Raw genomic sequence first — 27,770 nt, forward strand, 5'->3', positions numbered from 1 at the left:
TGTGATCGAATATGACTCCTATCCCGTAGATCCAGAAGCAGGCCTACTCCTAATCAGCAAGCCGTTCAAGACCAACTCAAAAGTTGAAACCGAGTCTAGGTTGGGTTATGTAGGGTGCCTTCACCCATAAACAACAATCGGACTGATGATTCAAGAACAGCTCCCATCATTGCATTCAATGGGGCTACTATCTGAACTATTGCAAGCGCCTATCCAAGAATGGTAACGCACAGAAATGGTCGAATACCGTCGTTACTCGTTAGTCGTAATATCACCCGTTGCGCCCGTTCAGCTTAGAAATCCACGAGAAGCAGCTAAACAGACACTTAAATTCCTCTTGCACACTCTCACACCTTGACGCATTCAATAACAGCCAGCGACTTCCATGGCCCCTTTGCATGCGATATCGAATTGATCTTGAGGCCGATAGCGGCTAGCATCTTCTCCCACATCTTGAGCGTGCGCTGCTTTCCACCCAGGCTCATCATCATGACATCCATGATGGCTGCCATGGTTGAGGGCGGGGTGTCGAGAATGTCCTCCATGATCAGAATGCGGCTGTCGTCGGCGGCCGCCTCGATGAGATTCTTGAGGATGGGGATGCACACGTCGTCCGGGTGATTGTGCAGGCAGCGACGAATCCAGTAGATGAGGGCGCCTGGATTTGGCGGTTGAAGCACGACTCAGCTGATCACTCCATAAACAGCCTTCTTCGGCGTCAAGAAAAGTACAGTACGGCTTACCCTTGAGAGGCTGGTCCTTGAAAAAGTCAATGGCCATCTTGCTGACGCCACGCAGCTCAGGCTCGCCCAGTGCGTTTGCGGCATCGATGACTTCGACGCGGTCCTGCAGCACACAGCGTTCGGCCGGCAGTCCCGGAAACTCGGCGCGGATGGCCTTGATAGCTTGACCCTTTCCGCCACCGACGTCGACGAAGAGTGGCCGCTGCTGCGCCTTGTCACCGTCTTGTTTCGCCAGGTCGACGACCCAGCCAAAGTCGTAGACGCCGGAGATGGGCATGCGCTCCTCGACAGCCGCCATTCCCGGCACCCAGCTGGCCAGGCGCTTGGGGTCGCGTTCGAGAATCTGGTAAAAGTCCAGCTCGGGCTGGCCGTAGGCGACGCTGTGGGGTGTGTGGTTCGACGTCTTCGGCTCGTTGCGGCCGTACGATTCAAAGTACTTGGGCATAGCCGCGTAAGGGACGATGCAGTTATCCCAGCTAGCAAGGTAGTTGGTTACTGATTTGAGTTTCTGGAACGTCGCTTTGACTAATAATAGCTTACCCGACGTTGAAAAGGTTTCCTCTGCGGTCATTGTGGGTAAAGATACGAGACAGTCTCGTGTGAGCCACCTCGTTCGTTCCAACCGCCTCGAGGAAACCAGACGACGTGAGAACACCGCCGACGCGCACTAGTTACTCGTGTCAGTTGTCACCGCCCCCAGAATCATTTAGGTTTCCGAGGTAAAAGCGGCCGTATTCTCACCCAGCAGTGCCTCCTCGGTATCCACAGCTTTGGCCAATTCGGAATAAGGGATGGATCCCTCGTCTGGAATAGCATCAAATGCGCCCCATTCAGAGAACAGGCGCTTGACCGTGATGCCAGTGATTGCATTGACCTGGTCCATCCATACATCGGCTGGGTCCTTGACGAGCAGCTGGATGCGGTGGGTTGCATCCATAATGTTGGCCTTCCGTAGCTGGTCGAACTGGACATCGCCATCCGAAACGTCGGCGGCAACGAACTCGTCAATGGCTGCCTTCAGCTCGGCCGCGGCTTTTAGGAGCTCTTCTCGAGTGCCGTCTGTGTTGGAGGATCCCATAATGTCGGCGTGGATGAGTGTTGCGACTCTTAATCGTCGGGAAGCAGGGAGTTGAGTCTGCGGATGAGTTATAAAGTTTAGGAACTTTGTCTGGCTGCTTTTTCCTTGGCAAGATACTAGCTGTGTGGATAATGGGGTCGCTTTGGATTTGCACGTACGGATCGGACTGCATTTATGCAAGCATGAATTCGGCCTAAGGGTCGCAAGTGGTCTGGCCATGTCCAGAATTAACATTGCAGGACATGGGATCGAGTGCGGGGCACCATAGGCGTGGGACTTGGCTGCGCTCGCCTGCGTGATTTCTGCTATCCGTACCGAGTCCATAGCACTACGGAATATTGAACAGCTCTGAATCGCAGCTTAACTCGCGCACGCTCGTGACCACACCCCCGCATCTCGGCCACGTCTTGGGCGCGAGTGCCGTTCACCCAGATTCGGACTTTGCTTCGGTGACACCCTGTAGAGAGTGCGAGGCCGAGTGCACATATCAGGGAGCCGACGTGATTCATTCCGGCAAGTTTGCCAGACCCGGCTTCTCAACCACAGGTACGGAGTAGGACCACTCTAATCATGTCCCATTGCCTGGCGCCGGCAAGAGGATATCGAACAGGACTCCGAGGTGACAGGTCCAATGGCACTCCCTCGGTCCTCAGACAAAGCTTAGCATGCCACCAAGTCTCTTCGGTAGCCGCATTGCCTCACGCAAGTCGTGGAATATAAATATGTATAATTATTTGACAACGTGAGAACAAAGGCTTCAAGCCCCGAGGGCTTGGTTAGGCGAGGATCCACTTCGTCATCCTAGAGAAAGAAAATGCGTTCGTGAGAGCAAGGTTGAAGGGGATCGGGTGCATAAACCCGCTTCGGTGCCGGTACCAACCTTGTGCATTTGCATTGTCCTTGATAACATCAAGAGAAGGAAGGAGCAGATTGCGGGAAGCGGGCTTGGAGGGGCAGTTTTGGCGATGCATCGCTTGCAGCACCTCGCCGCACACCTGCAGCCACCTTCTCTGCTGCATCCAATATTCTCTCCCGCCTCTGATTCAACCAACAACGTGAAGCTCAACGTCAAATGGTAATGCCCTTACCTATACAGAACCTTTGCACTCAACAACCTAGGCCCTCACAGACTATAATACCGTCATAGACGATAGTCTCCTTCTCTCTAGTGCCCTTGAGCTACCTAGGACTCAGCCAGAACATACCGCAGGCTAGGTTTGGCGCACAGTCTACCTCCGAACTTTCCCAAGCCTGGGAACGCCCCAGCGCGCCCCAGTTAACCTCTACAGCCTTGCTGGGGCGTGTGGCTACTGGCAAGCGTGGCACATTGAGCTCTAGCCACTCACGGCATCTCTCTTTACCAGCATAGCCTCCACGCCGAGCGAGGTGAAATCGTTGACTGGTCTTGCTCAGGCTATGGAATGGCAGTGGATCCATGGAACGCGCCGGGGGGATTTAGACCTGACAAGTTGACAGCGGTTGGTTCCGTGGCGGGTGCGGGGTTGTGGCAGAGCGGCAGGGAGCCCGCCGCTAATGAACGCCTGTGGAGGCTGGCGTCAGGAAACCTTCAGAGCCTTCCTACATCATCGCCGCCCCAACTCATCACAGGTCAGCAGGAGAGTGCTCAATGCGTCGGCGGGAAAAGAGACAGGATACCAAGAACCGGGCTCATTCATCGGGCGACGCGAACCGTGTCTCAGCACGGCCGTGATTCGTTCCAGGACCCGCTCGGTTATGGCGCTCCCAAAGTGGTGGTGTGCATCGCCTTCGAGGGCGTCGCAGCGGGACGAAGACGGAAGGGAACCTTGTCGCCCATCGACATGGCGGGTATTGATACCGCATATGATGGACTCCTTCGGTTCAATCATCTCCAGTCGTCTTTACGGTCTACAGCAACGAGACCTTGACCCTCCACCGACCCTCCACCAGTAGATAAATACTATGGCGAACCGAGAGACGGAGGGATCTGAGCTCAGAATCCTCGCCGATCGTCTTCCCTCCGACCACGCCGACCTCACTGGTAGGACAGTTCTAGCGAGCCAAGATGGCGAGGATCATCGGCCAGATTCCTCGGAAATTGGACCGACAGACAGACCAGAGGTCGCAAGAACATGTCTCGCGGCCTGGGCTGGACAGAATACTGTCACACCCGGGAGTGCACTTCGCAGATGGTCTGGCTCTTGGACTTGTTCAGGGGCAGACCGCGGCCGGCTCTAAACATGGAAACACTTAACCACATCTTTAGCGCCGACACGTCCATATTGTGGGTGCGGAGCATTGAAATGTTCAAAACATTTACTCTGAGATACATGGTTGCTCTATTTGCCTAGTACGTCTCGGTTCGTGTCAATGTAATAGTACTTGCGATAGAGTTACTGACCGACTGTACTTGATCAAGGTCACTGGTTTTGCCTCCCTTCTTCACGTCCGTACCTTGTTCGTCAATGACGGACGATCTTACCTCAGAAATCATCCCTCTAGCCGTCCCGTACTTGCCCATTGCTAATATCAGCTTGGCGCACAATATTTCGTACTCACCGGATCACTTGGGCGACCGTCCCAGGTTCAAAAATAACGTGACTAAGGACTTCGGCGGCCCCAGGACCCAAGTAACTCTCTTGACAACCGCAACCTCGGCGGGGCGAATGCTCGCTATCCAGCCTCCCTCGAACATATCATCTTACACCATCAACTTCTACGGTCCAGCTGTGAGATGCTTCAAGGCCGACGCGAAGACGCAATCCACTATTCAGTTCCTATTTGAAAAAAAGCAAACAAGCTGGATAGTTCGAGGGGCCAGGCCAACTAAAACTGCCTACTATGCTTTCGCGCCCTCTTTGACGACCAGGGAAATATTACCCCCCTGGATGGTGTCCGGTACTAGGCTTCCATCAACACCACCAACGAGGTCTGGATGGTCTTTGAGCGGTACGATATGGCTACCTCAGATTGTCAGTACAGCAGTCAGTACCAAGTGTGTAAGCTCTTCAATGCTACATACGACCTAAGCCTTTCGTGGGAGAATGGATTCCCAAATATCACTGGGTCAGCAACGCTCCTATCACTCGATCCAATCACTTATCCGACTGATCAGTTCCCGGCCGTTTCAGACATGGTCAAGCACGCCTACTCCGCCTTTTTCTGGGCATTAGCAGACCAAGTAACGGGCCGGTTTAACTGGTATCAAGATGACGCCGCCACCCCACCGAGGCAGTTTGGTGGAATCCAGTCTCCCATTCAGCATAACGTCCTCCTGGGGAGCTCGGACCTCAACGTCTTCTTCGACTACAACGAGGACCCAGGCGCGTGCCACTTCGATCTGGCTGCCTTGAACTTACAGCGACAGAATGGCATCAAGCTAGCCGGAGGAAGACCGTTGGATGAGCTAATTGAGGAGTTGTCTTTTAACATGACTGTTAGCTTGATGCACAACGACTCATTGACGTGAGTTGATTGCTCTTAATCACTCTATTCATCCTATCTAAGAAACATATCTGACTTCTCAACCGCAGTCGTAAGACCATAAGGGACGTGACTCTCTAGCGAACCGTGAACCGCTACGGCTACAGTCGGCTGGGGTTGTGGATTCCGTACGGCTTCGCCTGCGTGCTAGCGACTGTTGTTGTCGCGGGTGGACTTTATCTGATGGTCAAGGTTCGTCCGATGCCCGAGAGAAAGCTACAGGACATTCTAGCTGCCGCAACCCCGGAGGCGATTCGTCGGGCCAGGCTGCCGGGCGCTCGTCGAGAGCCTATCAATGTTTCGCTTGATGCCAATCGCCGTCCCAGCTTTGCCATGGAGTTTAGCCAAGAGGGGCAGCATGCCGGAAGAAGACGGTGGAGATCACGCAGGGAACGACGAAGGGCCAGCAGGCTGAGGAGGCATGGGTTGGGTTAATCCATTTTGTTTTATTACATCTTGTGCGCTTTTCTTCTGATAGTGTAAGAATTGTTGTCTACCCCAGCATTCATGCCGTCCCGTAGTCGTATCTTGACTTTTCTGGGTAGTGCTACAACATAAGTTCTTCATAAGACATCTTGGTAATGCTACTATTTCAGGATTATATGCCTGAATTTGATCTTGTCAGCTTCCGCTACTCGTGAGACTGAGAAGTTGAGAAGTAACAAATCGTAGACTAGACTGATCCGAGTTCGAAGAAGCGGCTATTAGCCCCTTTCCGTCTTGAGCATTTTGAATTTCAAAGTCCAATTGGTTCACCAATCCGCAAAGGAGTCCATCCTACAGAATCCGGGCTCAAGAGGAGGGATTTGCAGCACAGTTACCGCAAATAAACTGCGCGCTGGCCATAGCCGAGGCCTGTATCGACTACTCCTTATTGACGGCTTTGCCGAGCATCTTTTCAGCTTGTAGCAGCGGCCGCCTACCAGCCCAAACTTTGACGGCTCATCAGCTGCGGATGGCATCTCGCCCGTTTTTTCCCTATCCAGCAAGCCGCCCTGGTATAATGAACCCGAGGGCTTAAACGCGGACCTTGTACTTTTTGGAGGACCATATGCCATTGTCGAAAGTACCCGTCATCAGTTAGTCTCACAGCACAGGTTCTATCACTATTCGGCCTCGAACTAGACCAAACATCTTGCCGCTAGCGAAGCATCCGCCCCGCTTCGGCTCGGAGAAGCTACCAAAGCATTGCTTAATACGAGTATTGTACATATACTCGGTCCAGTTCCAACTGGCTGAGATGTTTCATAGCCGAAATCATACCGGAATACGACGACATACCAACCAGCCTCTCGGCTATCGGTGCGCTCTCGCAGCTTATTTTGGTTTCCACAAGACTCTTGGCAATTTCCTCCATGTTGACCACACGCACATGCACTCCACCGCTCTCCCCTGTCAGAGTTATTGGACTGTGCTCTATTCTGGGGCGCCGAACAAGGCCATAGTCATATCGTCGACACCCACCTGATCCGATCTGGTGCGGACCCCGAGGCACAGCTGTCTGGTAGCATCTGCGCACTCATTGCGTAACAAAATGGTCACATCAACTGCCTGGTTGCCCTGCTGGCCTGCGACCAGACCGATTTGAATGTGCGGGAGGGCGGCCACCCGCCACTTGTCTCGTTAGCACGCCAAGTGCCCGCAATCGACGTAAACCATCAGGACAAGAGAGGCCGTACGGCGCTGAGCTGGGCGGCAGGGGATGACATTGACCATGTGGTTGGGTCGCTTCTCAAGCTGCCACAGGTAGACGTCAACTTGCAAGACAGCCAAGGACATTCGCCTCTATCTTGGGCGGATTCCAATGGTTGCACCACGGTAGTTGGGGCTGTCTTGCGAGACAAGAGGACGGATAAGGGCATTGTCGACAAGGACGGGATGGATGCGATATCATGGGCTTGCGGCGGTGGTCGTGTGGACACGCCAAGGATGCTCTTGTCAGATGGAATGGCCTAGAAAGTGCTGGAACCTACGATGCGTAATCTTCGCCATTAGGATTCGTCATGTAATTGCCACATAAGGAAGTATAAGAGAGAGTCTTTTGTGGAAAGACTGGAAGAGGAGAACAGGAGCAATTCACTCTAATGCACATAATCCTAAAAGTACTATTACAGTCTAACAGCTCTTAAAGTACAAGTGCCCCGGAGTGGACCCCAAGGACGCAGACGGCTGGAGACCGCTAGCATGGGCTATCCAGACAAACTCGGCCAGCACGGTGGAGATGCTACTCGCAACGGGATCCATCGACCTGGAACAAGGGGACACGACTGGACGCAGCGCCTTGTCCTGGGCAGTCGGCCACGGCCATGCCCAAGTGGTAAGGCTGCTGCTGCGTGCAGGCGCCAACCCTTACTCGACGAGCGAGTGGGGTTACACGCCTTTGTCTACGGCGGAGCAGTATGGGTGGGACGATATCAAGGCGGATTTACTCTTGTACATGGAGACGAATACTATGCTGCAGCCAGGTCACGAGCCGGGGGGAAAGAGAAGAAAAAAGCGATGCCACCCAAGTAGGGACGTAGCTTGGGAGCGGTCTGCGGAACGTCGCAGCATACAGCAATCGTGCTTGGGAAAACTCTGTTTTTGAAAATCTCAGAAGTTTCACGCACGCGTGGATGGGCCCTCCAAGTTTGCCTCGTCACCCGTTCAACAACGTTATCTGCCAGCTTAAACGCCTTTCATTCCAATTTCTGAGAAATGAAGAGTAGAAGTCTTCGAACCCGTGCCGCGCCTTCCGGGCCGAGAGACGCCGGTTTTATTGATGAGTTCCACCGTTTCCTCACCAGGCTGCTTTTTGCGCCTTTTTAGGGTCCATTTGGTGGTGTGGCTCTGCGGCTCGGCTCTTCACCTCGGTCAGCAATGCTCGACACGCAATGTCCTCATATATATGTCTATGTCATTTGGTGGGCAAGGTGGGGTAGCCACGGCGTGATATCGATAACTGCGCTGCCCCTCCCAGATGATCACCAAACCCTCGTCGGGCAGGCTGAGCAGGTCGGGCAGAGACGACAACGATGCGGCTGCAGTGCGATAGAGGAAAGGCAAGCGTGTTTCGACGAGAGACATCTTGTCCCACAATTGGGGATTGACACAGCTGTGTTTCTGTGAGATGGCAAGGAGGGACGCGAAAGGGTAGGGTGTCACAGTCACAGTCGTGCTGCGTTGTTATTATTCCCACTAGCTGCGAGGGCCTAGGGAGTGCTTGGCACCGAGCGACCAGAGCAGCCGCAGATGAGCAGAGCAAGCACAGAGCAGGCTGCACAGGCTGCACAGGCTGCACTCCATCTCTCCCCCGTCGTTCGCTCAGAAACAGAAAGAAAAGGAACCTAAAATTGAGAAAAAGGGTTTTAATCGTGGGATCTAACAGGAGGGGTGGTGTAGGGCCTTTCTAGGCACACCATGGTTGCGGGAGAGGCACGCGTCAAAGATGGGGGCGAATTGGGCATTGGAGTTTGGTAAGTTGGGAAAGTGGATTGACACGTCTGTCATGCGAGTTTATCTCATGCGCTTCGGTGAGAAAAGTATGTGTGATTTGCTGTCACGAGGAAAAGCTGCCCAAACATGCATGCACTGCACCTTGCATGTACCCAATTCTCCAGTCGTTATACAGCGTCGTCGGCTGTCCCATTCAGGGTTGCGGTCGCCAAGTCTACCGAGTTTGTCAACCTCGCCAAGCGCTCTGCAGCCGTTTCGGGCTCTGGTTGATACAGACGGTCTGGGAGCGATGAGGTGTCGTAGATGTAGCGGTTGAGCATGGAAGGTTCTGAGGGTGGAGCATCCCTGCAGGAGTTGCACAATTGCACAAGTCAGCTTCTGCCGGGATGAACCGGGGTGGGCAACCAACCCTGAAACTCCCTCGACCTCTCTGTCGGGATTGGATGGAGCGCTCATTATCGCAAGGGGGGAGGATGGGCTTTATCGCTAGGGGGGAGGATGGGCTCTCGAGTTGGTGTGTGACGATGATATTTTGCTGCGACTGCGATCTTGCAATGTTGCTTTGTTTGTTTGCTTGCTTGCTTGCTGGTTTCTTTGTTGGGACCTCCATCGCGAGCAAAGACACTGCAATTTATACAACTAAACCGCCATTTTCTCCCCATCTTCTTGCTTGTCGTTTGCACTACAAAGGGGGATCCCACGTCCAACCTGACTCTCTAGATCTTGGCAATATCGAACCTGGGACTCAAATCCTGAGATTGAGCTTCCCGGCAAATCCCACCGGTGCTCGTGGTTGATCGCCGGCTCCGAGGCGAAAACGTGGCTTGCTTCCGTGAGTTGTCGGGGGCGGTGGGCGTCCAAGAGCCTGGGGAAGCTACCCTAAACCAATCAGGCCCGGACAGATGGACAACACACCAGCGGGCTACCATGTCCACAATGTTGGGCTTCCGCTGGAGCCCTCCCAGACAGAAATTGTGTCGCAACGTGAAAGATGTTCGAGCGGCTTTTAGGGATGACCGAAATCCGCGATAGGGCAGGAAGCGACCATATAGGATTGCATCGTGCTCTCGCTCAATTGTCGTCTTGGGTGGGGAAAGCTTCAAGGCTTGTCTCGCCTGTTTGCCTTTCCACACCTCGGATTTGAGGTGCGCGCCCGCTAATGCAGCGAGTCTCCAGCCCGTCTCAGGTGGCCGACGTGCCTGCCGCACCCACACACCCCAGCCTCGACTACCGGGACAGCAATGGCCCCATGCATGCTTTCCCACCACAGCCACACCCTCATTACGCCTACTACACTGATGTAGCGCTACAAGGCCAACCGCCGAGTCGAGGCGCCAGTCCATCACCAGCAAGCACCTTCAACAGCCAAGCCAACTCGTTGTTCAGCGTGCAAAGCACAGAATCGAGCGCCTACACCCACCATTCGTCATCTGTCACAAGCTTTCACGATGGCAGGGACTCAGATTCGCCAGCCCCAGGATGTGTGCCACGCCCTCCAAGCTGCGGACCACAACCGCCCTTCCACAGGTCGCAGTCCCGAGCCGGGGGCAGCTCTAGGCCCGGGTCGCCCCTTAGTCGACACATGACATCCATCAATGGATCGAGAAACCACTCCAAAATTTCCGGAGTTTCCCGGCCGGCCAGCCGACGGGCCATCCGACTCGGGTCAGCCAATATCGACCACATCTCTCAACAAGTTCTGTGGGAGACGAAGGCTAGAAATTCGCCTCCCCCAAGACAAGGACAGGTTCAAAGTCTCGAAGCATGCCTCCAGGAAGAGCAACGCACCTCGTACTGGGTGGAGTATACCGCTGCGCCCGAGCACGGGGCGCCCGAGGGAACAACTCCTCCGTCCCCAGATGACGTCGACGAATCCGATGAAGGGGCCCGGCTGTCCCCCGAAGCGGATCAGCCCCCCGAATCTCCCACGTCACAAAGCAGCCAGGACATCACCATGACAGGCTTCTCGGATGTCGATGCGGATTCTCCAGAAAGCTGCGACAGCGGCGCGGCTGCCCCAGAGCGGTCAATTCGAGTCCTAAAGTCGATTCTGGACGAGGAGTTTGGCCTACGTCTTGGAAAGGCAGAGCCACCCGAAGACATGGTCGACGCCGTCTCCAGATGCATGGACAACCTCTCACTTAGCCGCCACCGCTATCGTCAGGAAGGCTTCATCGTCCCGATCAACACTTTCCACGTGCCTGGAGACAGCCACGAACAGACCACGCCGCCCGAGACCACTTCCAGGGGGTCAGGTGGTAAACTACCCATTGCTTCCAAGAAGCGTAATGCTGACGATCCGAGAAGAGACGAAGGAGATGGTCCTCCAGGCGAGGATGGCAAGGAAGAGGGGGAGAGAAGTTCGTTTGGGCCCAACGACCCAAGAAGCCAAAAGAGAGCCAAAGTCGAGCTGTATCCATGCCCATTCCGGAAGCATAACCCGATCAAGTTCAACATCCGCGAGTGGGAGTATTGCGCAAGGGCGCCATTCAAGGGTAAAACGGAATTGAAGTAGGTCGACTCCCTGCAGTACTCGTTTTTGTTCAGTTTCTAATGCATCGATAGGAAGCACATCATCAGATACCACCAGCAGGAACAAGTTTCCTTCAAGTGCGACCGGTGCCTTACCGCATTTCCCAGTCGCGAGGAACTCAAGACACATTTACGGAGGGATCCCGACAAGATGTGCGAAACGAGAAGCGACAGGGAGGCATCGCCATACACTGCAACGAACGAGGGAGTCAGTAGCGCTGTTGGGGAAAGGCTTCGCAGCCGGTCTGAACATTTAGACTGGACTGGCATTTGGCTAGCAGTATTCCCTGGATATGATCCTAGCCTCATACCAGAGCCAGGTGAGCTCCTGATTTTCCTATCTAGTGCAATTACATGATGGACGCTGACTGGGTGTGACTCAGTCTTTGAGCCCGCCGTAGAGCTGCACGAAGTTTCTCGCTCGTACAACGAAAGTCACCTCGAGCTCGCAACCATGATCTCGGACACGCTTGGGCACGAGTCAGAACGGTTGAACACATCAATGCTCAACATATTCGACCAGTTTATGAACGGAGTGTTCCAGCGGGCTCATGTCCAGGCGGCTGCGGGAGTGGGCAGCTCGTTTGCGTTCAACAGGCGCCATCTTCAGTCTCCGCGCGATGGTCTGGGCCCTTTCCTCCGCACTAATTCGGGGACCCCCTCAAGCAGCACAACCAGTAGTTCAACCCATCCGTACGCCCTGTCACGAACAGAGAGGATGTCTACGTCGGGGAGCAGCAACTCATCCACTCCCGCGCTGCCACTCCGGACCTCGCAATCACGGGGTTCTAATCCTAGTCCTCTGGCTTGGACACAGCAGGGCGGAGCAGGTGGCTACTACCATTCACCCTATCGCCAGAGTGAGAACGCACAATTACTAGTGCCCAGCCTATACCCAAATCATGGGATTGCCCCCGGCTCGAGCGCTCCCAGCAATTCTGTGGCCGTTCCACAATTCAGCGCGCTCCCAGCACATGTAGTTGGCCAATACACACCTAATTCCTACGGACACGGACACGGACAGTACCCGGTCCCGGGTCAGCAAAGTAACGGTTGGCAGGATCCACAGGGAGTGTTGGGCAACATGAACCCTGGTATCGTTGGTCTTTCAAATTCTCGCGGCCAAATTGCCACCCCGCTGGATATTAACCCAGGACTAGTTTCAGGGAATTACGGCGCAAGATGCTCAGGTCACCTGTCTGCTGTTGACGACACCAGGGTGGGGTACCTAAATAGGGGTCTCCCTCTCAACCAAGTTCCCCAGCCTCCAGATGCAGCGGCCATCACGGCAAGTCTGGGCGAGATGCTGGCACGGTTGGATGCTCCACTGGACAGACGGCAGGTTGAGGGGCCGCGGTGATGAATTGAGATGGGTAGCTTCTAATTACGATCAAAATTACAATGCCAATTATTTTCACAACTCTTTCCATTACACGTACACCCTAAAACAGCCGATCCAAAACCGATGGACGCGCGCAAACGTCTGCTAGGCGGAATAGTGCAGCGTAAGATCATAGCCGGTATTCGTCGGCGCCCAGATCTCGGAGACGCCTCGGTTCGGGAACTGGCCGGCGGCGGTGGTCATGTCCTTGTGGGCGAAATTCGCGGCCGTGATGCGCGCGTCACGGCGGTGCCGTAGGGGAGCGGCACGCCCGGAATCTGCGCCGGGTCGTGCAGCACGGCGGCTCGAAGACGAAGGCGAGCGCGGGGGCGGTGAAGTTGATAGAAATGCTGTAGTGCTCCCGCGCGAGCTGGCTAACGAAGACGGCTTGCCGCCTAAATCGATACAACTCCTCATTGAAGTCTATAACGTGGAAGACGCCATCCGACTCATCGACCAGGGGCTGATCATCGAATATATGCACCATAACTGCGAGCGCTTCGAGGGCGAAGCGAGAGCTACACAATGCTTCAACTGCGGCAAATGGGGACGCAAAGCGAAGTTCTGCACTGTTACGAATCCCTGAAGAATGCACAAGAGTGGTGCACACCCGGTTTGGGGACAGCCAATCAGGGGTGTCCCAGGGTCCCGTGCCGTGTCACTCGGGTCCCCGGGACCAGGCCGGGTGGCCGATGCCCCGGGGCTGGGACATAGGACACCGGTAATTCGAGGAGACGCTCGCGGTCGGCGGGGAGGAGGTCGTTAACCAGGCATGGCAAACTAGGAACCTCGCCGTTAGAACTCATAGTCGCGGCGTACGTAGTGCTCGTCGTGCAGATTTTGTGCTTTATATGTATTACGAATAGTATCTATTTTGGTGGAAATAAAGGGAAAGGGAGTTTACTATATAGTTAGGAAAAGAAAACTGTTTGTAGCCTTCTCAAAAAGCGTAAAGAAAAAAAAAGTCTAACGATACCGTGGTAAGAAGGTTAGGTGTTCTATAGGTTGTCACCGCATAGTCAACTAATTTGAGGCAGGGTGCAATATGGTCGCTGTATTCGTAGAATCTAAAGTTGAGGAAAGAAAAAGGAAAGAAAGTTCCAAAGGCTGCGGGGGGCGCGAAGTAGGTTGAGGTGTGGGTCACGTGGTAGGGTACGCACTGATCACATCCTAAATCACGTGCAGCTAGTTAGGGCGTGCTAACTCTTACCACCTGTCTGGCACTTGCCGTGACATACGGTTATAAAAGAATAGTTGCTAGTATTAGAATAGCGGCATTACTCAGTAGTAACCGTACTTTTAAAGGGGGGCGGCGCGGGTCACGTGTATCGTACGGACCTTGCGCGCGCAGCCCACAAAACCTGCCCCGACCTAGGTTTCAATCAGAACCACTTTTTCCACATACATATGGTAGTACTACCACAACCACTTCTAGGCACGCCTGCGTGGTTAGAATACCACGAACATTGGAACTTGCACAGGAATTTTCATCTGTCTGCGATTCTGGTGAAAATGTCCCCAGGACGAGCCCTGCGACGTGATCCTGTAAAAAGAAGCCCGGACTGTGTGTGATTGGCGGCTAGTTATGACGCAGAGCACAATGAGGTGTGGGGCTGTGTGCGTGTCTGCCTGGTGATGCTGCCTGCTTGTCTGCCTGGTGATGCTGCCTGCTGTGCTACCTGTGCATCCTTGTCATTAGAGCCCGGCAACGTCAAGTCAACAGTGCGTCTGATAAGTATATAAACTCGAGTGATTCTTTGATGTTGTGCTCTTTTTCTAATTCAATTAGCTATCCTTTTTTACTGTTTCCCCTTCGGACTTTCTTGGTCGCATCTATTGCCTGCAGTACAATCACGCCAACAACAGCAACAAAGACAATAACAAACAGAGCAAGGCTGACACAGCAATACCCCTATCAACAGCACCCTGTCCGCATTTCATCACAATGGCCGCATCACCCTCAATCCAGAGCATCTCAGACACGACGGACCAAGTCAAGCTGGCAGACGCCGCCACTCCAGCCCCCAGCGACTTTGGGATCCGCAGCCTCTACAACCACTCGACGGACCGCAACCCTCGCCATGCCAAGTGGTCTGAGTTTCAGGACTTGATCCTGGAAGAGAAGCACCTCAAGGAGCGCGGGCTCGCGTACCCCGTCATCCAGCGTTTCTCCAAGGCCGAGACGGCCGAGGGCGAGGTGTCGTGGGCGACGCACTCGATCGAGATCCAGAGCGAGCGTCTCAAGGCCATCTTTGACCGCGTCTTTGCCGGCTACCCGGGATGGTACCCGGACGCGGCGCCCTACACCTTCTTCCCGCCCTTCAAGCCGCTGGTGCACCGGTGGGAGGTGCTCCTCGAGGCCTTTGCCGACGTCGAGAAGACGAGCGACGACGACGAGGCGCTGCGCGCCACGCGCGACGACATTGCCCACCTGCGCGGTGTGCTCGAGCCGCTGCTGGCCAACCACCTCTCGGCCATGAACAAGGCCCGCGAGACGCTCGTCGTGTCGTTTGAGTCCCTCTGGCTCTTCCTCGCGCCGGGGAGCGTCATGGTCTCGTCCGAGCAGGGCAGCCCGTGCGCGCTGCGCCTGCTCCACGTCGACTTCACCCCCCGCGACAACTATGCCAACCAGCCCGGCTACTGGAGTCTCGTGCTCGGCCAGTATGACTGGAACGGCAACTACTGCGGCCTCCGCCGCGTCGACAAGACCATTATGGAGTTCAAGGAGGACACCCTCGTCACCAAGTTCGACGTCTACCCACTCGAATTCGCGCCCGCGAGAGAGAAGATCGAGGCCGAGCTGCTGGCGAGAGGTGCCAAGTGGGCGCAGCTCCGCGGCATGCATGTCAAGCATTGCGTCGGCAAGAAGTATGTCTTGGTCAACGTCAATGGATGCATGCGAGAGGTTGCGAAGCCGGTAAGTGAGGGAAAAAAAAACATTTCAACTTGGTGTAATTATATAACAATTCTAATTCGCTACAAAATTCGCTACAACAGGTCTCGGGTCGCGTCATCGTCGACGCCTTTGGGTACTACAAGGGCCAGGGCCAGGTGCTACCCAAGCTGTCGAGGAACACGCTGAAGTTGGAGTCAGAGGAGGATGGCTCCGAGTCAGACGACGACGATGACGATGAGAATGAGTCGGATGACGGATCTGACACAGAGCAGACTGTCGCCGTGGTCAAGGAAGATATGGAGCGGGACGAGGAGCTGAACGAGCTGACGCCCACTGAGTGCATCCTCGCCCCTCCCCGCGTCAGAGGTTTTGATTTGAGGACCAAGGAGTGGTGTGCGTGGCTCCTTTTTCTTTGATCCCCAGTCGTCGAATAACTACATACTCGGCTGACAGTTACGTTGTGGTCAGGTCTGTTCGACATTGACGACGTCAAGGAAACTGCTTGGGACGAGACACCCTACGAGAAGCTTGTCCTCCCTGGCGGCGACAAGGAGAAGGAGCTTATCCTAGGCTTCTCCAAGCACCGAGCCAGCAACAGGGGATTTGACGACTTTGTTCGTCAGAAGGGTACGAGTTTCTACACGCACACAAAAATAAATCTCGGAGAGTGAGCACTGACAAGTACGCGTTCCTATTGATCAGGCAGGGGAATTATCATCCTGCTCTGCGGACCGCCAGGTGTCGGCAAGACCCTTACCGCCGAAGCCGTCGCCGAGAAGTCGAAGACTCCTCTGTACGTCCTCAGCGCCAGCGACCTCGGGACCAACCCTGCCAAGGTGGACTCGGCCCTCACTGAGGCCCTCGAGTGCTGCCAGATGTGGAATGCCGCGCTCCTTCTGGACGAGGCCGACGTATTCCTCGAGTGCCGCAGCGCCGTGAGCCTCGACCGGAACGAGCTGGTGTCCAGTATGTCCCAACCAACCCATCAATCACCTGGTTTATCATGACTAAAAACTGACGTCTGCTAGTCTTCCTCCGCCGCCTTGAGTATTACCAAGGCCTGATGTTCTTGACCACGAACCGGCTGAGCGCCATCGATCCGGCCTTCAAGTCGCGCCTCGACTTGATCCTGCCGTACCACGACCTCACGCGGGAGTCGCGCCGCGACGTCTGGAAGAACTTTATTGGTCTGCTGCCGGCGGGAAGCGCCAACATTGCCGAGGCCGACTTTGACGAGCTCGCGCAGACCGAGATGAATGGCAGGGAGATTAAGAATTCGATCAAGACGTCACTGGTGCTGGTCAAGGCCGGGGACGCCCTCGGCATGGAGCATCTCCGCGTCGTCTTGAACATCAGAAAGCGGATTGTCGCTGTCGAGAGCGCGGATGGCGGTTATGGGAATTAATTGGCGAGGGAAGAACCGAGATTGTGTTCTTATGTTGAGTGGTTTTCCTCCTCTTCTTTATCTTCTTCCCCCTTTCTTTGGAGCAGGTCTATTTCGACCTTGGCCCCACCGGGGCTAAGCATACGTGGTCTGATTATGGGTTGTCAACGTGCCGCGGTGGACGCTGCACTGCTGATCTCCCATAATATCTCGTGGGGCCAGTGCGCCGATGGCTAGACTGTCTCGTCTCCAGCTGCAAATGAGACTTTGCCAAATCTCGCAAGCTTTCTCCTTTGATTTCACAAAAACGAGGTCGTCACAGACACCCATGGTAATATACCTCTGAACCTCAACATCTGTATGTGGCGCAGCTCTAAGCACAAAGCTTCGAATACTATTACGATATTTCTCGAGTGCATGCATCCGTTTACCAATGTCCAACATGACAGACTGAACCTTTGCATTGATAAAAGTCTGAGCTCCACAACACTGAAAGCCATACCAAAGACGATGATGAATGACGACAACGACGACGAGGATTTCCATTTAGATCACAACCTGCCCCGCGGCCACCTAAAACCCACCCCTCCCTCGGACACAGGTCGTAGCACATGCCAGGATAACCCCCAACATACCAGCACGGAAACTCGTGATTGCACTCCATGCCGCCAGGGCAGTCGTCCCTGGTGCGGCAGTAGATTGGCAGTGCGACCGTGTTATCATATTGCTGGAAACACCTGACGTGCCCCTAGACGTTCGTGCCGCATAGGCAGCCCGGGACTCCGGGCGGCAGGGCGCCGTTTCTGGCCGCGCACGCCGTGCTCTGGGCCGGGTCGCAGCGCGCGTCGAAGCTGCAGGTCAGCGACGGCAGCGGCGGGTTGCTGAAGGTTTCCATGAATATTATCGAGGACGTGGCTGAACTCGATGTCGTCGTGGTGGGCGGCGTGGTCGTGGTGGAGTTGGCAGACCTCGTCGAGGTCGCTGTGCAGACGGAGGGCTCGGTGCGTCTGCAGAGGACGTGGCAGGCCGGGAGGCCGCCAGTGGTGGTGGCGGTGGCGGTGGCGGTTGGCTGCGCGTCGTTGCAACTAATGATGAAGTTGGTGCTGACGGGTGGGTTGAGGGGGGGAGTCGATGGGCCGGAAAAGACGCAGGACGACGTGGCAGGGGCGGCGATGATCTCTTGGTTGAATTGCATGCTGGAGGTGTAGCGGATGGATTCGTTGACCACCGAGGTCAGGAGGTACTGGTACTCCGGGGCATCCTGGAACTTGAGCCAGACGTATTCCTTCAGGTCGGTAAAGGGGAGGTAGGCCCTGGTGACGACGACATTGGGATCAAGTTTTTGGGAGTCGATGAGTTCTTGGAGATACATGAGATCGTAGAGGCCCGGCAGAATAGAGGTCCAGGTAGGGGAAAAGTACGGGCTGTTGAGGACCTCGGCGGCCGCGCCGGTGGGGAGAGATTACCCAGCCCCTGTGAAAGAATGGAAACCAGGTTTGGGGCGGGAACTAGAGTGCTAAAATCATCCCTAGAGTAGCCTAGTTGAGGTAGTAGATCTAGCTCACAGACTTGCTCCCAGCTATCGGGACTCGGCCATTTACAAATCCATTCGTATAGCCCGTTGACGCCTTGCATCCAGGTCCCGTTGATAACGTCGGCACGATCGCGGTATTCAAAACCACCACCCACTGTAAGTTGTATCATAAAGGGGTCCGATGGGGTATTTCTGCATCGATCAAAAACCACCACGTCGACGCAGTAGCTAACTGGGTACCGACTGCCTGGTAGGGCCTGCCGCTTGACCTGATGTTTGGCTTCAAGCGAGGACTTCTTCTTGGACTTTTTAGTCCCTCCACCTCCTCCGCCCTGCCACACCAGGTAGTCGTAGGATCCCGGGAGCACAAGGGATAGGACGCTCGAACAGTCCGCCGAGATGGCTGTTACTCCAGATCCGTTGAAAATGACTACTGACTGGTCTGGATAGACGATGCCGAGTTGGAGGGGATCGCTGATGTCGAAAAGCAAATCGGTTCGACTCTGTATGTCACGTAGACCGAATAGTGGCGCGACCTGCCCGGTTTCGTCGAGAAAGAAACTGAGCCCACTGACAAAGTCTGAGTCGATGGTGTCGTTATATGTCGCCTTGGTAGCAGTAGCAGTCTGAATTGGAAGGTAGTAATACTTTGAGGTTGAAGTGACAATGGTTTCTGCTGAATCGAACAGGTTGCCGGGAAAGTCTTGCGACCAAATAAGACTTACAAAACTACCCAACTGCAGCGTAGTCAGGATACGCTTGGGGAGGAACATAATTCAGAGCGGTGCTAATTGATACGGCCGAGGAAGCCGAGGTTCCAGGAGCCCACATTGTTGGTCGCTAGAATCCTTGAGTATGACGACCTTAAATATGTGCAATAATCGTGTCGGGAAAGTCGAAGCATATCCCAAAACAAATCCGTACAGCTCTAGTTAGCCAATAGTTCATATCGGGCTGGTTTACTAATTAGTCAGGGAGGCGGGACTGACGTTCTAGAGTCGTACTGTAATAAAAAAGACCGGGATACGGACGAGAGATACCCAAAAGAGAGAAAAAGCATGGGTTCAGGCTTGTGCCCGGAAGCAGCATCCTCTACGGTTTAACCGTAATGGCCAGTGTATGACCGTCGTGCTGGGAAGTCGGGGAATTTTATTCTCCTCGTCACAAACAATTATCTAGTATGGAACTTTGCGACTGTAGACGCCGGCGACAGGCCCCAGCTTTTGTAATTGAAGCCCTGGTAAGCGGGCGACGTGAAAGGCCCGTTCCGAGGGTAAGGAGTCGTTCCAAGTACGCCATAGTATCGTTAATACGATTCGCCGTCTTTCTGAGCCATGGCTCTGGCTATCCTTTGGAACTCCGAGGCTCTGTGGTGATTGTCAGATTAGCCAGGATCGCTATATGAAATATTGAAATAACTGATTGTATGAGCTATAGCGGTAAATCAATGCGCGCGCCTGGCGGTGTTGACTGGGTGCTTCTGCAGATGGAAATGGCGTAATAGTTCATCTGGAAGAATAACTAGGTATGGGCAGGCCGACGCCTGGGCCTGAGCCGAAGCATTTAGATCCACATTGGGATCCCCAGTCCAGACTATTACCTTCCTATATATATATTCCGCCGTGGCCTAGATAGTTAGACTTCGGTACTGCAACCAATACAGTCAACAATTTCCCACCACGCTTCCCAACAAAGCTTAGTCATACCGCTGTGATCCGTATTTCGTCTAGCTTGAAATTCGTATCTCATTCTATTCACCGACGGTTCTCCAGCCCCAAATGATATGAGCCAAGCAACCCCCCAAGACGTCCCTACGGACGAAGTTCTTTATAAGTCAGGTGACCAGCTTTTAGACCAACCCCCTTTTAGACCACGCACTAAAATCGCCACCCCACCACATCATAAAATTCAATTGCTCACAGCTTCGTCAATTAGATAGCTACGTTAATACAGCTTGCAATGTCAGATTCCTCTTCTTCTGAAATTTCAGGATCTATAACATTCTCCCCAGCAGCCAATCTTTGTGCGCGGCGGATCTCCTCAATACCAGGAAAGGCCTTATTAGGGTCGATTTCCACCCTCCTTCTCTTCCGGCCTCTCGCACGTTCGAGGTCTTCCTGGGCCGCTTGCAATTGTTGTTGAATTGTAGCCAATTGGAAGGCCATGTTATCGAATTCTTTGTAGGCTTTCCGCATAAAAAGCCGTTAGCTGGCAGTACGTTTAGTACCACGTAGAAAACGCTCCCCCTGAGCCGAGAAATCCTTGGCCTTTTAGGGGTAAACCACAAAGGCCGGCCCTCCGAATTCTTGCCCAGAATGGGGTTATTGAACGACTCAAGGCCTGCAGAAGGTGTGGGGGCTACCGTACTAATGCAGCCATTGGAATTCTTAATAACGAGGCTGTTGCTTAGGGGCTTCCTTAGGGAGACTGGCCACAACCCTGAGGCCTTCCAACCAGCCTTGATATTTGACTCGGTTATTCCGTAGATTCTGGCGTGTCTATATCATTCTAAAAAGGCTCGTTTTGCAGCTACAGAGTCGCTGGTTAGGCCAGAAGTCAATCGCCACTTATCAAACCACCCAGCCATCAAACCAGAAACGACTAGGCAACCACCCCGCCCTAGGTACTCATGGCCGAGATCGTAGGCCTGGTGCTCGGCGGCATCCCCATTACCATTTGGGCCTTGGAAAAGTATGCCGAGCCTCTAGAGACGGCCATGGACTACCGCAGAGTCATAGGGACCTTCAAGGCCGACCTGAAACCGTAGCAACGGCAGCTCGAGGTGATACTGGCCAACGTAGGACTACAACAACCATGTAAGGAAAAGGACACCCCAAACACCAACTGCGCGCACAGGGTGCGCGCCCACCACTTGTCACCAACTGGCTAGAACACTGCCAGCTGGCATACGCTACGCCGTGGCGCCACGACCGCAGACTGATGCCCGGGCCGAACCCCTGAGCAGGTATATAAACAATGGCCCTCGCCCATCTTCCTTTGCGAGGGCCAGGTTGAAGTCTTACACCAATACAAGTCATTGCTCCCCTACCTTCTTGCCTGCATTGTGACCACCTTGATCAGGCGTACCTACCTTCTCTTACAAACCATCTAAAGAGGAGCTGAGAGAGCACTTGGGGCAGCAGTACCCTGAGATCGCAGACGACCTCTACGTTATAGTCGAGCGTATGGAACACGTCATCGCTGATCTACTGAAGAATCTAGAGATTGATATAAACAAAAAGGTATGGTCAATCCAAAAAGGGGAATCTATCTGGCGGCTGACGAGGATATCCACAGGCGTTATGGAAAACCGAGTACCCTAATAGAGTCAACTGGGAGTGGCGTAGGGTGAAGCGGAGCTTTAGTACAAAACGTCGCTTCGGTCGCCATAGGTAGGGAAAAAGTCATAGAGAATTAGCTTGAGGGGGTGCCATTCAAAAGTAATATAATCGAAACAAAAAACGGCGAGAACTATAGGATTAGGAAGAAAATAGGCGGGGGCTTATTTGGAGTTGTTTTCGATAGAGACAAGCTAATAGCAACGCAAACTGGCAAGCGGTTGACAAAAATGCGGACTAAAAAAAGCCTGTGGTCTGTGCAGGTGGCTGCCCACTAATAGCCACTACTAATTTTCCAACATTCGATGGCATTCGACTCACACCACTGGTAATCCACCACTAGCATCCACACCGCCAGCCCATCATCATCACCATGACCAGTATGCTACCGGACTACCCTACGCCAATGAAGGCACACCTACTTGGAGCAGCTACTTATCTTGAAGCCTACCATATTCTATACTTCAAAGCTAACCTTTTCTATTAGTTCGGTATCTATAGTAAAAACTAGGGCGGGAAATCTTTTATTACGGCGTCGACTGGCAGTACCTGGAATAAGAAACACGAGGGCGGAAATCCATCATTATAGCCGAAGATTTATACAGAATGGAAGAGATTATCTAGTAATATGACTTCTAGGCCCGTAGCTTGACCTGGCAAGGTCTAGGCCTAATGGCTGGTATTCCCGCATCTGTAAGGACGGTCGAGCGATTAATGGGGACTTTAAAATACCGAAAATGCATTGCCTGTGAAAAAGGATTCGTATCGCCGTCAAACGCAAAAAGGCGACTTCAAGAAGCTAAAATTGCCCTTTAATTCCGCCCTCGCCTAGAAGATTGGCGAGATATTCGATGGTCGGATGAATGCCATTTTGGACTCTTTTCTGAAGGAAAGATTCAGATTATTAGGAAACCTGGAGAAAGGTAATGCACTGACTGCATTCACTATCTTGAAGAAGAGCCAGCAAAAGGGACGGAAATCCGGAGATATCACGTCTGGGCTGCGGTTGGATGGAATGTTAAGTCAGAACTCCCTTTCTACGAAGTCCCAACGAACACCAATGGAAAGATGAGCTTGCAGATCTATCGCGATGAGATTCTGAAAAAGGTTGTTGGTCCTTGGCTTCTCCGTGGCGATGCTTTCGTACTGGAAGAAGACGGGGATTCAGGGCATGGAGGTGGAAATTCCAAGCGAAAGAATATCGTGAAGGAATGGAAGGAGACTCACGGATTGAAGCATTACTTTGATTGCCCTGGCTCTCCAGATCTATCGCCAATTGAGAATTCTTGGAGGGCTGTAAAGCAATATATCCGAGCTAATATTCGAATTACTGTAGATATTGTTGGATTTAGTCAGTTGCACGGTTGGATAGGTTCAATTGTGTGTGTTCTTGTGTGTTCCCTCTATTCCTGGCTCTCGCCCGTTCTTCTAGAAGTCTCTGTTGTGGCGCACCAGCCACCCCCTGCGGTGGATCGGCGCCACGACCGGGGTCAACTACGTAACTTGGCATGTGGCTAATCTGACAGATATCATGGGCCTGGCGTTCGAGGGATGGAAGCGGCTGAGCCAAGCGAAAATCAATGAGTACGTGAATTCCATGGTAAGGCGAATGCAAAATGTGTTAGAGGCCGAGGGTCGTATGACTGAGTGGTAAAATGGCAGTACATAGAGGTACTTGCATTTGTATACAATCTTAGTCCGCAAGAAAGTACTGGTAAGTAATGAGTCCGCATTTTTTTGTCAATCGCTTGACTGGTAACCCGTGGTGGGAAGAGAATGACAGGCTGCGATTCCGGACTGCCTAAGAGTCTGTGTCATCTGTCATGGTGGTGCTAGAAGAGGGGCCAGCTCCGTGTGTATGTATGTACTGGCTCCAGCTTGACGCCCCGGGCCTGAGAAAGTAGATTCTTTCACTATAAACCTTTTTGTTTAGTGATTATGGCTACTGAGAGTGTTAGTAGCTCCGGCTCGTGTATCTCTTGCACGCTATACCCAGGCTGTCACGGCACGGCGGTAGGCGCTGAGGCCCTACGGGTGCGTGACCATACTATAACCCACTATAGAATTGCAGCCTGACGGCTTGTAATTCTGGCATCCTTTTGGAAGGTGTGGTGCAGCGGTAGTGGGTGTTGCTAAACGCCGTCACAATTACAAGCCGCCCTACGGCTGCGGGTTCGAGCCCTGCAGTTGCAAATGAGTCCTTTTGTGAATAAAGGTAGTTTGGGGATCCCTATAGTATGCCCTAGCCCGCGTAGAGCTCCCGAACCGTAGTGCTCTGTCACGACCAGGGCAAGGCATTGAGGTGAACTCAGTCCATTGGGTGCTATCGACGAAGATTCTAAACTGAGGAGGGAAAGAAGGAAAAGTCCGACAACGCGTCGCGTGCTCGCGAATAAGTTTGCATCTATCAGTGGGGTAGGTGGGGCCTCGAGGAGGCTTCTGATAGGCCCGTGGGTTCTGGGCGGCTCTGGCTGCTTCAGGGCCAGTTTGGTGGACGGGTCCTCACATTACCCCCTTCCAAGCTCTGAGCGCCTGGCGTTCAGGAAGCTTGAAAGAGTACCGCGGGGGCAATTCAAGTATGCCTGATGGCATGCTTCTTCTTTGTCCTCCCCCCCGTCGCATCGTGTTCCGCCACTTCATCATCCTTATGATCGCTACTGAAAGCATCGTCTGCCGCGTCTCGTATCCATTGCTGTAATCTCACTGGCGGACCAGCAGCTTCCGGGTGTTCTTTGTGGAAGGACTCCAGCAGCAATGGAGAGTTCTTGAGGTCGCCAGCTGGATACCAGGTTTCGTCGGGATCTAGGCCGACCCAAGACACTTGGTATTGGAGCTTCTTTCGTTGACCGAACAGTCGCGATGCCAGAACCTTCTCGACTTCCCACTCGGGTTCTCCATTGATCTCCACAGGGGGTTCCGGTTCTGCCCGTTGTTGAGGTAAAGGGTCCTCAGAAGCTTTTCTCAGCCTGTCAGCGTGAAAGACCTTACTTCCCTTGTACCATGACGGGGTGTCTAGGACGAAGCTGTGGCCTTTCATGTCGACTATAGTCCAAGGTCCGGCGTTCTGGGAATCCAGCTTAGTTGTTGGTGCTTCGGTAGAGAATCCTTTCTTGCTGACATACACTGAATCTCCCACACCGAAGTCAACGGGGCGACGCTTCTTGTTAGCTTGAGCCTCCATCAAGGCCTGTGTGGCAATGGCATTTTGTCTTGCCAGGTCTTGGGCTCGCTGGGTTTGCTTGACGATATCCAAGGCCTTTTTCTGCTGATCGGTAGACAGGTCTAGCTCGGGCAATGGCAGAGACAAGGGATTCCGAGGGCTGGTTCCCAACGCTACTTCCAACGGAGACATTCCAATAGCCGAATGGTAGGCTATATTGTGGGCCAGGTCCAAGGCAGGCAAGTGTTCTCGCCATTTGGTCTGGTACTTGTCCACATAAAACCTCAGCTTTTGATCCAACTCCGCATTGGTGATCTCGATACTTCCTTGCGTTTGAGGGTGTCTCGAGCTTCCGTGGCGATGTTTGGTGCCCGTAAGCTTGTTGAGGGTATCGAGGAATTCGGAGATGAAAGGTCCGGCGTTATCGCTAATCCACTGGCTAGGGACTCCCAGGAAGCGGTAAAGATAATGGTAATACCGGGCGGCTAATATCTCCGCGGTATCCGTCTTGCGTCCGGCCAGGGTAGCGATTAGCTTGCTGAAACGACAGATGAAAGCCCAAACGTAGTCATAGCCTTCGTCGTCCGTTGGCATGTTCTTTCCGTCTACTACTACATGCTCCCAAACGTGCTTTGGGATCGGCAGCGGATGGAGAAGTCCGGGAGTCTTGTCGTGTCTGACCTTATTCCTTTGGCAGCTCTGGCAGTTTCGGATATACCGTTTGATGTCGCTATTACGGCCCTGCCACCAATATTCCTTCTTTAATAGGGCGACCGTCTTGTTCTGTCCTGCGTGAGCGAATGCCTTAGGTTCATGGGCTTCTCGAATCAGGGCAGTCCGTAGAAAGACGCTTCCGTCGGCAGTGGTCTCCGGAACAACTAATAATCCTTCTTTACGACCCAAGTTCTGCTTGGCGTTCTCGGCAATGATAGTATCGACCAAATCCGCTCCACAAAGTTCCGTAGAGGTCAGGGCGTTGATTGATCTCGCACCGTCGTTCGGCAGCCCTTCAATCTTTTCGGGTGGGATCAAGGCGAACGTTCTGTCTTGGATTTCTCGTGCTTTGACCGTCGGGTTGTCTACGGTTTTGCGAGAGAGAGCGTCGGCGGCCACATTATCCTTGCCTGGGCGGTAACGGAAGGTAATGTCGAAATTGGCCAAATAGTACGACCAGCGAATCTGGCGGGCGGACAGCAGTTTCTTAGTAGACCAATAGATGAGAGCTTGATGATCAGTCTGTACAAAGAACTTGGTTCCCCACAGAGCCGGTTCAAAGTCCTTCAAGGTGTTGACCACAGCCAAGAGCTCCTTATCTTGGATGGGATAGTTTTGCTCTGGGACGGACATTGTCTTGGACGAGTATCCGATCGGCTTCCATTCTCCGTCTTCTTGCTGCTGCCAGATCACACCGCCCGTGGCGTTATTGGAAGCATCGGTGTCGACTTTCACTGGGAAACCTGGCTTGTAGAATGCCAAAACTGGGGCCTCGGTAGCAAGCCTCTTGAGTGCGTCGAAGGCGGCTTTTTGCTCGGGTCCCTTCTCGAAGGCAACGTCCTTCTTCAACAGCCTGGTGAGTGGTTCGGCAACTTGGCTGGCGTGGTAACAGAAGATCCGAATGAAGTTGCAGAGGCCTAGGAATGATCGAACAGAGGACTTCGACGTCAAGTCGTCCCAATCCCAATCCAGGATGGCGGCTACTTTGGCAGGGTCCACTCGTACTCCTTTTCCGGTCTCCAGAATCATACCCAGGTAGTCGACTTCGGTCACGTTGAAAGAGGACTTCTTGATATCGCCTTGGAGTCCGGCCTTGTGAAGTCGATAGATGATCTCCTCAACGTGTTCGAAGTGTTCCTCGTTATCGCCCTCTGAATAGGCCAGAACGTCATCAGCATAGGCACTAGCAAAGAGGTCCAGTAACTCGTTGAGTTGTGCATTGATAAAGGCTTGGAACCAAGCTGGCCCGACTTTCAGCCCGAAGGGCAGGACTTTCCATTGGAAGGTGCCTTGGCGAGTGGTAAAGGCGGTAAGGTACCTTGAACCGGGGTCCATCAGCAATCGATTGAAGGCACGGATGATGTCGATTTTGGTCAGGTGCTTGGCTCGCCCACAGCGGCTGATGGTACCTTGCACGTCAGGGGCTAACACTTGTCGACCCTTAATGAAGTCGTTGACCCAGCGGTAATCCACACAGAAACGGTGCTCTTCTGAATGGGGTTTAGGCACGAACAAGGTGGGAGCAGGTTTATCGGTCATGCACCGTTCAATAAACCCGATCTTTAGTAGTTCGTCAGTGGTCTCTTTTTCGAGTCCTAAGAAAGCGAAGGGCGTAGGGTAGCGGGACGGTCTTCCCTCTAGCGGCTTACTGAGCTCAAGAACCACATCAAAGCCAGGGCGACTGGGAGGCAGTTGCGTTGAGGCTTTCTTCGAGAAGAATCCTTCCAGGTGAGCCAACTCGCGTGGTAGCTTGGCGCGCACTTTGTTAATATGCTCGGAATCCTCTCCTGCCGGGAACGGGATATGCTTTCCGTCGAAGGTCTTGTTCCAAGCCTTGGGGTCGACGGTGAGAGCGTTGAGGCTTATGGTGGGCTGATTAGAGACTCCATCTAATGGTATGGCAGTTTGGGGCATCTTCTGCTTTTTCCATCTCTCTTGGCGAGGGTCAGTCTCAATTGCGCGGAGGCAAGCAATCATCTCGGGGCTGTGCTTCTGTTCCGTTGCGACCGCTGGAGTCGCAGCGGTTACCACTGTCTGTGTGTCTGTCCTGCGCCAGGGATTTTGCAGAATCTTTTGCACTTTCAGCTTGCGTTCCTCGGCCTCCATTAGTCGA

The 27,770-nt window shown here is 53.5% G+C and overlaps 8 protein-coding genes across 8 annotated transcripts; 6 read left to right on the plus strand and 2 right to left on the minus strand.

Moving 5' to 3' along the window:
• Nucleotides 1-137: 137 nt before the first annotated feature.
• Nucleotides 138-2,098, minus strand: B0T26DRAFT_723791 (O-methyltransferase). The gene is made up of 5 exons (XM_060442640.1): nt 1,980-2,098; nt 1,485-1,878; nt 1,284-1,410; nt 744-1,219; nt 138-658 (listed from the first exon to the last, which is right to left on the minus strand). Exons 2-5 carry the CDS (start codon nt 1,819-1,821, stop codon nt 348-350), a joined length of 1,251 nt encoding a protein of 416 aa, XP_060293316.1. The 5' UTR covers nt 1,822-1,878; nt 1,980-2,098; the 3' UTR covers nt 138-347.
• Nucleotides 2,099-3,962: 1,864 nt separating this feature from the next.
• Nucleotides 3,963-5,266, plus strand: B0T26DRAFT_786986 (uncharacterized protein). The gene is made up of 2 exons (XM_060446788.1): nt 3,963-4,150; nt 4,220-5,266. The coding sequence occupies exon 2, from the start codon at nt 4,266-4,268 to the stop codon at nt 4,827-4,829; it is 564 nt and encodes a 187-aa protein (XP_060293317.1). The 5' UTR covers nt 3,963-4,150; nt 4,220-4,265; the 3' UTR covers nt 4,830-5,266.
• Nucleotides 5,267-7,041: 1,775 nt separating this feature from the next.
• Nucleotides 7,042-7,870, plus strand: B0T26DRAFT_652355 (ankyrin repeat-containing domain protein; the record flags this gene model as incomplete). The annotated part of the gene is made up of 2 exons (XM_060438364.1): nt 7,042-7,197; nt 7,406-7,870. Coding segments are annotated over 2 exons (621 nt in total), but the record flags the coding sequence as incomplete, so codon positions are not given.
• A 1,968-nt stretch (nt 7,871-9,838) lies between these two features.
• B0T26DRAFT_430558 (uncharacterized protein) lies at nt 9,839-12,722 on the plus strand. Its single transcript, XM_060434966.1, has 3 exons — nt 9,839-11,229; nt 11,284-11,570; nt 11,634-12,722. Exons 1-3 carry the CDS (start codon nt 9,878-9,880, stop codon nt 12,608-12,610), a joined length of 2,616 nt encoding a protein of 871 aa, XP_060293319.1. The 5' UTR covers nt 9,839-9,877; the 3' UTR covers nt 12,611-12,722.
• Nucleotides 12,723-12,833: 111 nt separating this feature from the next.
• On the plus strand, nt 12,834-13,217 carry B0T26DRAFT_755135 (uncharacterized protein; the record flags this gene model as incomplete). The annotated part of the gene is made up of 1 exon (XM_060445915.1): nt 12,834-13,217. The coding sequence occupies one exon, from the start codon at nt 12,834-12,836 to the stop codon at nt 13,215-13,217; it is 384 nt and encodes a 127-aa protein (XP_060293320.1).
• A 1,073-nt stretch (nt 13,218-14,290) lies between these two features.
• B0T26DRAFT_723802 (uncharacterized protein) lies at nt 14,291-17,327 on the plus strand. The gene is made up of 5 exons (XM_060442641.1): nt 14,291-15,548; nt 15,629-15,920; nt 15,996-16,154; nt 16,230-16,493; nt 16,556-17,327. The coding sequence occupies exons 1-5, from the start codon at nt 14,577-14,579 to the stop codon at nt 16,930-16,932; spliced, it is 2,064 nt and encodes a 687-aa protein (XP_060293321.1). The 5' UTR covers nt 14,291-14,576; the 3' UTR covers nt 16,933-17,327.
• A 246-nt stretch (nt 17,328-17,573) lies between these two features.
• Nucleotides 17,574-19,240, plus strand: B0T26DRAFT_679349 (uncharacterized protein; the record flags this gene model as incomplete). Its single annotated transcript, XM_060440348.1, has 6 exons — nt 17,574-17,597; nt 17,664-17,912; nt 18,032-18,317; nt 18,551-18,601; nt 18,896-18,950; nt 19,189-19,240. 6 exons carry the CDS (start codon nt 17,574-17,576, stop codon nt 19,238-19,240), a joined length of 717 nt encoding a protein of 238 aa, XP_060293322.1.
• A 2,021-nt stretch (nt 19,241-21,261) lies between these two features.
• B0T26DRAFT_723805 (uncharacterized protein) lies at nt 21,262-21,483 on the minus strand (the record flags this gene model as incomplete). Its single annotated transcript, XM_060442642.1, has 1 exon — nt 21,262-21,483. A coding segment is annotated over one exon (222 nt), but the record flags the coding sequence as incomplete, so codon positions are not given.
• Between the last annotated feature and the right edge of the window lie 6,287 nt (nt 21,484-27,770).

Source organism: Lasiosphaeria miniovina (assembly GCF_030549165.1).
Source record: "Lasiosphaeria miniovina strain SMH2392-1A chromosome Unknown B0T26scaffold_6, whole genome shotgun sequence".
NCBI lineage: Eukaryota > Fungi > Ascomycota > Sordariomycetes > Sordariales > Lasiosphaeriaceae > Lasiosphaeria > Lasiosphaeria miniovina.

Coding starts and splice junctions, on each gene's coding strand:
- B0T26DRAFT_723791 (XM_060442640.1), bottom strand. CDS start 1,821: ATGGGATCCTCCAACACAGACGGCACTCGAGAAGAGCTCCTAAAAGCC. Junction 1,411..1,484: donor TACCGAGGAGGCACTGCTGG/GTGAGAATACGG, acceptor ACGAGTAACTAG/TGCGCGTCGGCGGTGTTCTC. Junction 1,220..1,283: donor GGAAACCTTTTCAACGTCGG/GTAAGCTATTAT, acceptor CTACCTTGCTAG/CTGGGATAACTGCATCGTCC.
- B0T26DRAFT_430558 (XM_060434966.1), top strand. CDS start 9,878: ATGCAGCGAGTCTCCAGCCCGTCTCAGGTGGCCGACGTGCCTGCCGCA. Junction 11,230..11,283: donor AAGGGTAAAACGGAATTGAA/GTAGGTCGACTC, acceptor ATGCATCGATAG/GAAGCACATCATCAGATACC. Junction 11,571..11,633: donor TAGCCTCATACCAGAGCCAG/GTGAGCTCCTGA, acceptor GGTGTGACTCAG/TCTTTGAGCCCGCCGTAGAG.
- B0T26DRAFT_786986 (XM_060446788.1), top strand. CDS start 4,266: ATGACGGACGATCTTACCTCAGAAATCATCCCTCTAGCCGTCCCGTAC.
- B0T26DRAFT_723802 (XM_060442641.1), top strand. CDS start 14,577: ATGGCCGCATCACCCTCAATCCAGAGCATCTCAGACACGACGGACCAA. Junction 15,549..15,628: donor TGCGAGAGGTTGCGAAGCCG/GTAAGTGAGGGA, acceptor TCGCTACAACAG/GTCTCGGGTCGCGTCATCGT. Junction 16,494..16,555: donor CCGGAACGAGCTGGTGTCCA/GTATGTCCCAAC, acceptor GACGTCTGCTAG/TCTTCCTCCGCCGCCTTGAG.